This window comes from Monodon monoceros, unplaced genomic scaffold, assembly GCF_005190385.1.
Source record: "Monodon monoceros isolate NGI ecotype Baffin Bay Population unplaced genomic scaffold, NGI_Narwhal_1 Super_Scaffold_3, whole genome shotgun sequence".
Taxonomy (NCBI): Eukaryota; Metazoa; Chordata; class Mammalia; order Artiodactyla; family Monodontidae; genus Monodon; species Monodon monoceros.
In genome coordinates this window covers 38,259,999-38,273,360 of record NW_021703780.1, presented here as the reverse complement: position 1 = coordinate 38,273,360, position 13,362 = coordinate 38,259,999, and the positions used below count along the sequence as shown (strand labels likewise).

Below are 13,362 nucleotides of genomic sequence, written 5' to 3'. Positions count from 1 at the left end.
CCTGCCCAGCTTAAGTCCATTACTACCGTGAAGTTTCCCTGCCTTTTTGAGTTCATGCCAATCTCTTTAACTGAAGTCTTAGAGTGGTTAGAATATAAACACATGATTTAGAACATAACAATACTGCATGGTATGGTTTACCATCTTATTTCATCAGTTTTAAGATGCACCATTACTTTTTGTACTGTCAAGAAACAAACAAAACACTGCAAATTAAACTATAATAATGCCATCAATTGTACAATGCATCTAAATTTCAGAGATGTGAAAAAAATGTATATTTTTGGATGGATAAATACAATAATAGCCTTAAATGTCACATTAATAGAGAGCTGTTTCCCCAGTTTGATTTTTTTTTTTTTTTTTTTTTTTTTTTGGCCGCACTGCACAGCTTGTGGGATCTTAGTTCCCTGACCGGGGATTGAACCCAGGCCCACAACAGTGAAAGCACCAAGTCTTAACCACTGGACTGCCAGAAAATCCTCCCCAGTTTGAATTAAAATTCCATAAATTGCTTCAAAATAATCCTGTGATTTTGAGGGGCTGTAAGTGGGTAGGGATATAGATGAAATAAGATTGAATACGAGGTGATAAATCTTAAAGTAGATGGTGAGTACATAGAGGCTCATTATACTTGTCTCTACTCTTGTATATGTTCAAATTTTTCCATGAAAAAATTAAAAGAAAAAAGAAGAACAACCCGGATGAACCTTGAGGATATTATGCTATGTGAAATAAGCCAATTGCAAAAAGACAAATACTGTATGATTCCACTTATATGAGGCATCTGGAAGCGTCAAAGTCACAGAAACAGAAAGTATAATAGTGGTTGCCAGGGGCTGGGAGGAGGAGGAAATGGGGAGTTGTTTAATGGGTCAGAGTTCCAGTTTTGCGAGATGAAAACGTTCTGGAGGTAGATGGTCGTAATGATTGCACAACAATGTGAATATATTTAACACTATTGAACTGTACACTTAAAAATGGTGAAGATGATAGATTTTATGTTATGCGTTTTATACCACAATTAAAGAGAAAAAGAAAAAAGAACTACCTGGAGACAGAGGCCCCTAAAAATTTGTTTTCCTTTTTCATAGTGTCATAGTTCTGGGCACACAGTATGAGATCAATAAATACTAGATCATATTATACTCTAAAATGTATTTTCTGATGTCCTGTAAATACTCTCTACAATACTCAGTGCAGTGTGGATACAAAATAAAAATTAGAGATAGTGTTAATTCTAGTAGTAGAGCAGTCCTCTTGGCAGGGAAGTTGATATTTTCCAGGAGCTCAGTAGAGCCTATGCTCCATTCGGGTGTATGGCAATGAGAGTGGGTGCTTGGTATTGTAGGTGAGGAGGAGGATGGGAGGTGTTCTTGTGTGTGTGTGTGTGTGTGTGTGTGTGTGTGTGTGTGTGTGTGTGTGTAGATAGAGCTGCTCCTCCAGGGTGTTTGTGTGGATGAAAGGCCTTGAAGCTGGAAATGAACAGCCCTGCCCTGGGGAAAGGGAATATTTAGACCAAATCTGAGTTGGAAATTAATGAGCGCTACAACTCATCCGCTAAAATAATCTTCAGATGCTGTAAAATCCCCATGTCTGCTTATCTGCCCTCCACCCCACATCATCATTTCCCTGGTCACAGGCAGACATCAGGAGACTCTGACAGATCCTTGGGAACCCCAGCCACCTTGACCCTGCCTGCCCTTGACCCTGCTGCAGTTAGAAAACAATCTTTAAGTCATTTGTTTTCAGAAATAGATAGCCAGGGAGCTAAGATAAAAGTCAAGGAAACAGGGACAACCAGGGAACTGTACAGGCAGACTGTACTCTGTGCTCAGATAAGTTGCTGGCCATTGAGAAGGGAATCAGGAGTCAGGACATCTCCCCCTGCCTCCTACTTTCAGGGCAAGATCTGAACCTGAAAGGGAACCCGTGTCTCCATTTCTGAGTAGAAATCTTTGATTTCCAATTACTCATGGATCGTATAAGAGTTAAAATCCCTGAGGGGGTTTAGATTTTCTTTTCTTTTCTTTCTTCTTTTTTTTTAAAAACTACTAGTGCACTTCTTTTTTATAAAATGTGGAGAAAAATGCAGAAAAGAAGACATGTTTCTAACCCTGGGCGGTGGCTCCGGTTCATCACAGTTGCAGAAACACCAACAAAGCTTTCCTTGCTGGCGGCCACCTTCATTTTGATTAAACAGGCTGTAAATTTCTTCTTCTGTAAGAGGCACCTTTACCATTTCAACCTGAAAGACATATGAGGGGGTCTCATACGGATGGTGAGTGGGGGAGGGGAGAATACTCGGGGAAGGGGAGGGGAGCAGGTAGAGAGAGGCTGGGGAGGAAAGCCTTCACCCCCTCTAACAGCTTGCGCTTTAGGTAGTGAACATTGACAAATGTAATGGAGTTGCAGCACTGGAAGATCTTCACCCCTGGAATGTTTGTAACCTGCAAGACAAATAAATGTAAACTTGAGGGAAATTTTTCAGCTCTTTTATGGAGTAAGAAAAAATAATCCTTAGAACCTCCTGGAGGATCTGTATTCTTTATAAGAAGCAAGATCTAGCAAATTCCTTCCTCCCATTTTCATCCCATGCTTTTCCTGCTTTCTTCTTTTCCCCTTCATTTCCTCACACCTCTCTTTTTCTTGGCCTTCCTCCCCCGAAGTACATTTTAAAATTATCCTTAACTGGCTGCATCGCTTTCCCCACCTTTGTAAATGCATATCTGCAGTGCAGCAGACAGGAGCAAAGGGGTTTTGTAGAAAAACTAGGCAGCAGGCCTGGTCCACCCCTTCCTCTGGGCAAAGGAGTGGGACTGATTTGGATTCTTACCTCCTGATAGTCATGGAAGCTTCTATAAATATTGGTGTTAGGGATCTGACCCAGGAGGAGAATCTTAGTTCTGAAAGTAAATGCATTTGCCTTTAGGTTACAGTTGCCTTACCTTGCCATGGCCCACCTCCTATTACCTGAGACAAAGTACCTGTGTGACTGAACAGTGATGATGAAGAAGGTAAATGCTACTGAAACAAGTAATCCCATGTCCAGTCCCAGTAAAATTGCAGATATGAACGTCACCATCCAAATGAGCTTATGGAAAAGAGGAAGAAGGGAAAAGGAAGACCGTGATAACAAGCAGAATTGAGAAAATCACAAGTCCTCTTTCTCAACTCACCTTTACCCTTTCTCTCCCAACACCTAGGATTTAGAGAACAAATTCCACAGCCATATGAACTGATGCCATCACAAATGATCGGGTGCCAGGGCTACCTAGCAATTCTTTTATGCATCCTTGGTCACTTCTCTCTTTAATTCTCTCTTAAAACTTCAGTTTCCTCGTGTGAAAAATAGGAATAATAGTATCTGATTTATAGAATTTATTGAGATTAGAAATATTATTTGTAAAGCAACCCAGAACACTCACCAAATTAGTGGTTGCTATTTTAAGAGCTATGATAGTTATTGGGAATCTCTTCAAGTCCCTATCCCACCACCTTCTCCATCACTCTCAGCAGGTGATGTTGACTTTATTTTCACATAGAAGATAGGCTGAGGGGGGAGGGATAACTTGGAAGACTGGGATTGACAGATACACACTGCTATATACAAAATAGATAACTAATAAGAACCTGCTGTAGCACAGGGAACTCTACTCAATACTCTGTAATGGCCTATATGGGAGAAGAATCTAAAAAAGAGTGGATCTATGTATAACTGATTCACTTTGCTGTATACCTGAAACTAACACAACATTGTAAATCAATAATACTCTGATAAAAATTTAAAAAAGAAGATAGGCTGAAACTCCCTTAAGTATTTACTTCCCCCTCCACCTGCCACTTGTTAGTATCTGCGCTCAACCTTCCCCCGTTCTCTCCAGGTCTCTTGGAAGGGCTATCCCTCCTCCTAAGACTAGAAGCTCTACCTGCGCACTGGACCACATTCCCCTCTTAACTATTCAGGGACCTGCATTCCAAAATGATCCCTCTTCCTATCTCTTTGCCTCTTCTGAGTGCTTCTCCTCTCATTGTATCACATCCCCCATCTTTTATTTCTTGCTGTCTCCCCTTTATGTCCTCTAGTTTTGTGCTCTAGAGAGAAGGAGAGTGCTCCATCAGTTACTCTTCCTGGAAAGACACCTCCTTCTCTTGTTAGAATTTGTGTCTCCCATCCTGGATTGTATTCCTATTAACTGGATTAAAAGTCATTCAAATACATGATGTATGATAAACCCTTTTTACTAGATCTGTATGTAACTGCAGCTACTTAATTAATTGCATTTTATTTAACTTTGCATAGTTGGAATGGGTATTTCCATGCACCAATAACCTTGACTCCCTGTTTAAAGCAAAAGTAGGGTACTAGGCATCTGACAGTGCCTTCCGGTTGATCTCTTTCGTTTGTTCTCTTCCCCTCTCTGCAGGCTTCCCCTCCATCCTTCCCACCCCACCCAGGACATCTACACTCACACAGTCATATTGGTTCTGCCTCCACAGATTGGGTAAGTTGTAAATGGTTTCAAGGTAGGGTAGGACATTGCTCAGAATAATACCAGCCAGCACAGCCTGTGGGGAAAAGATAAACACTGCTTCATTTTCCTTTCTGGGGTAAAACTCCAAAATTTCCACAAAGGTACCACAGAGAGTCAGTCAGCCTTGCCACTCAGAGATATTATGCACTGATATTTCATAAAAATACCAGGTCCATGCTTTGACTCATTGTCTAATCAAATAAGTTTTCTCCACGTTTTTCTCTGCTCACCTCCATAATTTGTCAAACGCACAAAACAAGGCAAAGCCAGGTCACTCATTTGGCTGGTACAGCTACCACAAGCCCCTTTTATTTATTTTTTATTTATTTATTTTTTAAACTGGTCAACTTTATTCAAATAATTTCCAAGAACCCAGAAAGTCATCTCAACAGAACCAATTTCATAGAAATTTGCTTTGAAGGGCAGATAAGCAAAGCAAGTTGTCACATATTCTTGAGAATTTAAAAAAATACACAAAAATCAGAGAGGCAAGAGGGAATACTTCAGAATAACTTGGCAATAGATTTTCAGCTTTGAGGTTTTCTAACACGAAATCACTTTTCTCTTCCATCCTGAAAGATGTGTTGTTCTTTCCTCTTCTTCTCTTCCCAGGTGACCTATAAAGAGCCAGCCTCTTCCCCAGGCCTCGGGATGGCTCTGCCCACAGGTGAGAAATCCCAGGGTCCAGCCCACTGTCTGCACACCTGAGGGTCTGATGATCGGCGTCGTTTTGTGGGGACTTGATGGCCCCAGCTGGCATCGAGAGCAACACCTGTAGATGGAGGGGCCCTAATTGTGTTTGAGCCGAGGGCACTTTTAATGCTCTGCTGGGGTGACGATGACAAGTTCGGGGGACCCTGGGAGCCAGAGTCTGGATGGAATTTTCCTGAGAAGTCTTCTTTTTGATACCAAACTCCCACACTTGCTTTATCTGGAGATGCTCTGGTACATAAAGGCACCTGCGTCTGCTGAAGCGATTTTTGGCAATACTTTTGATGAAGCTTGTCAAATTTTTCTTTAATGTCATCGTAACGATCCCTGGCACAGGCTGGAGGTTGTACCCTGGGTACTGAAATGGCTTTGTTGAGTGATACTGACTTCCTAAATCCTCCCAGATCATTTCCTTGACAAGCAAGGTCAGAGGTCTGCTCTGAGCGGCCCGGGCTACATGTGGAGTTGGTCTTTGAAAGTGAAGGGAAGGAATCACTCTTTGGTGGGCAGCTACCCTCTCTGATAGATCCTTTGCCCAGGCTTTCAAAAGCCTCACTCAACCTCTTAGCTTTTGCTCTGCAGAGAGGGCTACTCGGCCTGTGGGCTTCTACGCCCTGGGGGCTACCAGGGCTTGCTGGACCACCTCTGTACACATCCACAGCCGAGGAGCCGGGAAGGTAAGTCAGGCAGGGCTGCTTCCTAAGATTCGAGCAATATTCCTGATGAAGCTTGTCAAATCTGATTTCGATCTCCCTATAAGGATTCCCTCCCTCGCCCGGCGGTACTCTGGGTCTAGAACCTATTTTTACAGGAGAAATCAACCACTTTAATGTCATGAATCTATTTCCCTGATCAAGATGATACACTGCATTGGAGTCTAAGTAAGTCAATGAAGAATGATGCTTCTGAGGCGTTCTCGGAAGCTCCTTCCAATGTGAAGCGAATGCGTGGATCTGGGGTTTGTTTACTTCAGAAAAAGCCCTTCCCAATTTTAAACCCATCTTATGGCCAGAAACATCGAGTACGTTCTCGCGATCTCTTAACACTGCCACGTCCTTCACAGGTTCGGAGCCGGGTGGACGTCTCTCCTGGGGGTTCCTCCGAGAGCGCCTGCCTCCTCTGCAGCTCGTTCTGTCCATTCTGCTCTTACACCTCTGCCTCCGCTTGGAGCTCCAGTTCTGGCGGATGAACGTCTTGGTGGAGATGACGCAGGAGGGCCTCACACCCAGCAGGCAGCTCGTGGAGTGCAGCATGCCCGCGTACAGATCGCTGAGTGTTGCACTGCAGACGTCCTCAGCCTCAGAGCATGGGCTGCTTGAGAAGCTGCTGCCACCGGTCCCTCCCTGTAAGGAGATGCCATCACCCCTCGGCACCAGGGCCAGGCCTGCTGAGCAAGAGTGCAAAGCATCACCCTCTCTGGGCAATGAGGTTGGCTGAAATGGGCCACCGGGGCTTTCTTCAGAGATGCCACCGTAGTATCCTCCGGCAGGCCTGGCAGGCGAGGCCAATGAAGGGACCAGGGTCACATGGGTGTCCTTTCCCTCTCCGTAACTGGCACACTCCAAACACCCTTCATCCTGCAGCAGGATATCCACTTGTGTCAAGTACTTCCTCCTTAGCTCATTTTTCAATGGGCTCCAGGGCACTGCAGGCATCAAGTTACCAGCAACCACATCTTCTTGGAATAAAGTTGTATCAGTATCACTGCTTATTGAATCCTCACCTTGTGTGCAGGGCAAGGGAAGCTCGTGACCTCCAGCTGGGACTCGCATGGGTCCATCTGTCCTGTCGTCCATCTTCACCAGGGACCCCTGGATTTGTCCTGTATTTCTTTCCTTTATTAATCTTCCTCCCCAAATTCGCAATCCCTGGGGCGTCTCGTAGGTCAGCATGGACATCTGCACCACCGGGGCGTCCTCGAAGGGCTGGTTGTACTTCTCTATCAGCTGCTGATAGAGGGCTGGTTGTACTTCTCTATCAGGGCGGCTGTCCCTGAGCTTCCGCAGCAGCACGTCCTCTCCCAGGACCTCGCCCTCCATGGTGCTCGGACAGCCAAAATCCACAAGCCCCTTTTAGATTCAGGTCACTGATTACTTACCCTGACAGTGAGAGGAAGAGTACCCGCAGGTTATGATCATCTAGCCCCTTCTGCTTCCATGTTGTCACTTTGGTGTCTGAGGCAAGCCCTCAGGGAGGCTGGCACCTTTGGCCATTTTTCTTATCTTTGCCTACTTGGCCTTGCTTTGTCTAGTTTGCTTGACATAATCTATGTTACCGATGTTGCTTAGAAACCATTCTCAGCAGGGGTGACAAATTAAGAGAATTTCCACTCACAGGAATGCTGAAAGTTTCAGTTGGGCTTTTTTCAAGTCTAATCATGATGTACTACAATTATTTCAACAATAAGATACCAATTTTTGTCCATCAAATTAAATTAGCAAATTTAAAACATTGAGGACATCCCGTAAAAATGGGTGTTGAGTATTGCCCTTTTGGAAAATAATTTGGCAATATATCAAGAAATGCTAATATGCTTTCACACAGAAATTTTGTTTTACTCTTAGAAATCTATCTTAAATATAGAAAAGGGTAGATGTACAAAATTGCTCACTGTTGTGTTATTTATAATAACAAAAATTCAGATAACCTAATTTAAGATGATTAAGTTATAGTATGGAGTATCATGCTACACATTAAATTAAAACAAGAATACCAGATTGTACAGTTAGATCACAATTATGCAAAGTATTATCTATTTATAGAGAATAATATTGGTTAGATATATGCCAAAATGTTAATAGTGGTTTATTTGTGACTATGGCTTCAGAGACTGCCACCTCAGTGTGTAACCAGTCTATCTAAAAAATAGATTTTTATCTATTGTGAATTTTCCAAAGTTTTAGAAGTAAGCACGTCTCCCTTTCTAAGGGAAAGAAAGTGTCTTAAATGTAAGAAAATGAAGATGGATACTCATAGGGATATAAAATCATCAGGGCCTCAAAGTAGAATCGAACCTACTTTAAGAAACATTTCTCATCCTTTTCCTAGCCATCCTCTCTTCTATATAATCTGCCTGGGAATTAGAACTGATCCTATCACCAGGAATGGATTGGATCCAAGCTTACTCTTATTTTCTGAGGTTACTCAGTGACCACTTGGTCTTAACAGGTCAGTAGAGGAGGGAAGAACAAAGATGAAGTCAGCAGAAATTACTTGTTTCCCATCTTCATCTTCTTTCCAGTCAAGAATCTCCCAAAATTTCCACAATTTGCAGGGAGATGTGGTAGGAAAGATAAGAAATTCAACTTCATAGGGCTTTTACCAGATTTTTGGCTTGAGGTATGGAGTATGAAGAGGAAACAAATCTTTTCATGACATAATATACAATAAAATTTTTACCTTTCTTTTTTTTTTTCTGGTACGCGGGCCTCTCACTGTTATGGCCTCTCCCATTGCAGAGCACAGGCTCCGGACGCGCAGGCTCAGCGGCCATGGCTCACGGGCCCAGCCACACCGCGGCATGTGGGATCTTCCCGGACCGGGGCACGAACCCGTGTCCCCTGCATCGGCAGGCGGACTCTCAACCACTGCGCCACCAGGGAAGCCCTTACCTTTCTTAATATTAAGATAAAACGTGCTCATGTATAAAGAAGAATTGAATTTATATATAATTTCCATCATACAAGAGATAACCATTGTTAACATTTTGGTATAGCCTATGTATTTTTTCACACAAAATTGGAACAATATTGAATATACTATTTGCATTATGGTTTTTTTTAAAGATTTTTTTTTGATGAGGACTATTTTTAAAATTTTTTTACTGAACTTGTTATAATATTTTGTTCTGTTTTATGTTTTGGTTTTTTGGCCATGAGGCATGTGGGAACTTAGCTCTCTGACCAGGGATCGAACCCGTACCCCGGGCACTGGAAGACGAAGTCCTAACAACTGGACTGCCAGGGAAGTCCCTGTATTATGTTTTTTAAAAATTTATGTTGGTTCTGTTGCTAACTAGTTGAGATCCTAGCCAGGATGTTCCACCAATTACTCTCCTAAGGATTTTGCAACTAGCTATCCACAGTCGTTCAAAGGAGGAAGGAATCATTTGTAGTTTAATACTCATAAAGTCCCAGTGTTATAGAAATTCAGATATTCCACTGATCAGATTGTATTCACATTTTCTCACCCAGAAACATCCTAACTAGATGATATAAAAATAACATGCCATAACATGGTTGGCCAAAAGCAAGGGCTGTTCTATCCCCAACATATTTATAGTAAGGGAGGGCTTACCTACTTTTATCACTACCCTTCAGTGAATTCTGACAGATTTTTATTTGAGATTTTTAAAAATTCTGACTCTTCTAGAATGGAAAAATATCATTGTTCAAAGTAAATTAGTGAGTGGCCCTCCGAAAATAGACTCCCAAGAGTTATAGCACCAAAGGTGCTATATAAACTAAATTCTGTAGATGGCTTCTGCTGGGAATCAGAGGACAGCTTGTGTGATAAACAGAAGCTTAATCCCACCCACCATGCATATATTCCATGGCTGGTTTCCAAGGTCCCTGAATCACAAGAGCAGAAGGCAGCAACAGCCTTGAGATGGTCCTGCTCTACTGAAACCTGATATTTACCAGGTGGAATAAACGCATTCAAAAGGATGGGCATAATATTTACAACCACTCCAGCTTAGGGACTGCCACCTCAGTGCGTAACCAAGCTGCTGCACCAGGAATAAAATCTCCTCCCCGCTCCCTTAGTACTATCTAAAAATGGCTAAAGGGAACATTAAGGAAATTTAAAAGGAAATTATGATGACTGGGCATTGATCTGTATTGTCACTTAGAACAAATCGATTATAGCTAGTAATTAATGCACCTGGCATCTCTAAATGTAAGGTCATCCGTCTCACACAAAGGGAAGAAATGGCACATAAGTATATAGAGGCATAGCTGAACACAGAGTTGAAACTCAGTTTTTAGATGCTGCCTTTAGTGTTCTGAACTGACCAAGAGACAGTGTGGCAGCAGTAGGTGGATTGAGTTCACATGAACGCAGAACAAGGACTTCTGGAAACTATTTAGGAAAACAGATGGCATGAATGCACAATGAGCTTCCAAGTCTGTGGTGGTATTGGGTGTTCTGGCATCAGAAGTCTATTTTGGTCATGTTTAACTGAATCCTTACTTCCAAAGCTTACTTTATAGCTTAAGCAAAAAAAAAAAAAAAAAAAGATTAACGGGAACGAGAAGAATAACAATTGTTTGAGTGCTTATTACTAGCTCAAAACCATTCTCTCTATATTATACATATTATCTTATTTAACTCCCAATCCTGTGAGGCAGTGGCTGTTATTTTAAAGAAAAGGAACTAGAAATAGACTGGGGCCACCACTGGGGATCAGTTGAATGCAGTTCTCCTCAGAGATGCCCCACCAAGATGTAATCTGGAGATCCATTCTTTCTTGACTTAGCTATTTGATTAGTTCTACTTACATTTGGCAGTTTGTAGAAAAAGCGTCCCACCTTCACCGTCAGGAGCAGCATCACACCTGCGCCTACCAGAGATGCAAACTGAGGAGACAGAGCCAGTTGGAGAGAGACCATCAGGAATGTATTTGTCCCTGTCTACAACTGAGGTCTTCTGCTTGGTGAGAAGCATGTCATTTTTTTCTTAAAAGGGGTTGAGTATAACCATCCAGCATAAGTGCATTTTTGGTGAACTGACATTTTCAGGTCCTGTCAAAGTGCTAAACACATACTAGGTACTCAATAAATTCTTGTTGATTGGACGTATGGAGGCTTTCTGAAAAGTCCCAGATTGTCTTGGATATCTGAATCTTTCTTGCCATAGCTTTGTGCTATGACTCTGAAGTCTCCTAAAATCCAGCCTGCATTTCATCCTAAATTTAACCCTTCTTTGAACAGTTTAGAAAAGCCCTGGTAGACTCACCACTGTCAGCCCTAAAATCCCAACCATTCCACCTCGCTCTTTTGGAGCCTGGATAACTTCCCATCTAACAGCTTCAGTGGGGCTTCATCTTAAAAACACCATGATATTCACTTCTGATTTCCCTACTTCAGTTTCCCTCTGCCTCACTGCCATCAAAAAAGGTTATGCACATGAGTCAGGGCTGTATATAGGAGCTCTGGGTCCTATCCCACCTGGGTTGACTACTCTGGGCTCAGTACTACTTGGTAAGCAGTGATTCAGATTGGCAAATACAGGTAGAAAGCTAAGAAGCATAGTTCCCTTTATAATCTCAAGGCTCTCTGGACATAATCTTGAACTCATTATATCCTCTATTGATAAATTTCCATTGTTTAAGCCCCTACTAAGAAAAAATAATATAAAGCAGCATAATTTCCCACTGTGATGGGGGTGGAGGGGGAATAAAACTGTATGTAACCACAAATCAAAACAATGGCATATACAAGCAAGAACAAGCAACCTTAAATCTAAACCATTAAGTGACCACTCAGCAATGATTCTCTAACTTTTTTTCTCTTTTTTTAGTAGGTGTGAAAAAAATAACTTCCTACTGGATTCCCTCTCACTACTCACTGCTATTTGCCATATAAATGTATCGCTGAAAATAATCGCAATGAAATCAACATCCTACTTCCTTCTTTCCCCATCCTAGCTGATGCACAGCTAATGGGACCAAGCCAACATGGAAAAGTTGAACCTTGAGAGAAGAGTGAAGGGAGAAGGATTCAGGAGAATGGATCACTGTAACTGAACCTCAGGAAGTTCTCATGGCAAACACTCTATACACTGTGGAACTAAAAAAAGGTAACTGAAGCCATAAGTTCCTCCAGCCAATGTACATATCAGCCTGTTGCTGCATCGAGTTTTAGAGTCTAGCTTCAGGCAGTCTTGCACTATAAGAAGAAACTGCTTTGATTAGCACAGGAAAATATATCAGGACTTTTCCTTCCTTCTACTCCTTTCTCCAAAATTCTTCTGATTATTTTTAAGGAAGCGAAGACATACAGACACCAAAATTAGCTGTATAAACCTAGTTTAAAATGAGCACAAACCAGACACTGAATCCCATAAAACTTGCTGCTCAGGGAGGCCTGCCAATAATTGTGTGTCCCCCATGGCTGCACACGCAAAGGGGTGGGCTTTGGGATCAGAGGGCCATCCTTGGTGGCATTGTGCCTTAAGAGGATGCTTGATGGCTCTCAGAATCCCAGACTCAGTGCCTGAACAGGGTCTAGAGACAACGAGCATGTACAACTTTACATCTCATGGACTTTTTGCTTTTCTGCTCTGATTTTCCATCACTCTTCCAGGCTTTCTTGAACAAAGACTGACTCTTACCTTCTTTCTGGGGATTCAAGGCAATGTGAGGTCGCATAAAACACAGCCACTACTGACATGCAGACCCTCAGACACCAAATGCTCCATAAGCAGCGGACAGTACATTACCATGGACCAGCCAGGGCACTAGGGACCTGGGGTGGAAGCTCTGATATTTGAACATCTTAAGTGACACGCACTGTAGTGGGCACTATTGTCATCCAGTTTAAATCTCACAACTGAAAGGTTATCCTTATCCCCATTTTACAGATAAGGACTAGAGCCTCAGAAAGTGAAAGTAACTTGCCCAGGGTCACACATCTAGAACTACTGAGTCAGGTTTCAATCCATCTGACCAGTTGACTCCAAAATCCAGGCTCTCTCCACTGCCCTATCTGCTTCCTCTAAAAAGAGCACAGCTCATTTCTCTCTTTGATAATTTTTTTCTTTTCTTTTTTAAAATAATAACTCACTTTTTTGTTTTTTTGTGGTACGCGGGCCTCTCACTGTTATGGCCTCTCCCGTTGCGGAGCACAGGCTCCGTACGCGCAGGCTCAGCAGCCATGGCTCACGGGCCCAGCCGCTCCGCGGCATGTGGGATCTTCCCGGACCGGGGCACGAACCCGTGTCCCCTGCATCGGCAGGCGGACTCTCAATGACTGCGCCACCAGGGAAGCCCAATAACTCATTTTTAAAAGCAGTTCTGGGAGCCTGGGGACAAGGCAAGAAGGCTGGTCCTTGGAAAGCAGAGAACAAGGAAAGGAACCCAGTCATAGAGAAGAGGGAAGCATAGTGGTCAGAA

At 42.7% G+C, this 13,362-nt stretch overlaps 1 protein-coding gene and 1 pseudogene across 1 annotated transcript in view; both read right to left on the bottom strand.

Moving 5' to 3' along the window:
- SLC26A8 (solute carrier family 26 member 8) overlaps window positions 1-13,362 on the bottom strand; it is a 71,310-nt gene that overhangs the window by 6,705 nt on the left and 51,243 nt on the right. The window contains exons 11-16 of the mRNA XM_029243680.1: window positions 10,748-10,825; window positions 4,474-4,569; window positions 2,988-3,094; window positions 2,837-2,906; window positions 2,358-2,450; window positions 2,117-2,248 (exon numbers count right to left, since the gene is read on the bottom strand). Of these exons, the coding sequence (XP_029099513.1) occupies window positions 2,117-2,248; window positions 2,358-2,450; window positions 2,837-2,906; window positions 2,988-3,094; window positions 4,474-4,569; window positions 10,748-10,825 (576 nt within the window). The remainder of the gene's footprint in view (window positions 1-2,116; window positions 2,249-2,357; window positions 2,451-2,836; window positions 2,907-2,987; window positions 3,095-4,473; window positions 4,570-10,747; window positions 10,826-13,362) is intronic.
- LOC114907766 lies at window positions 5,128-7,285 on the bottom strand (annotated as a pseudogene).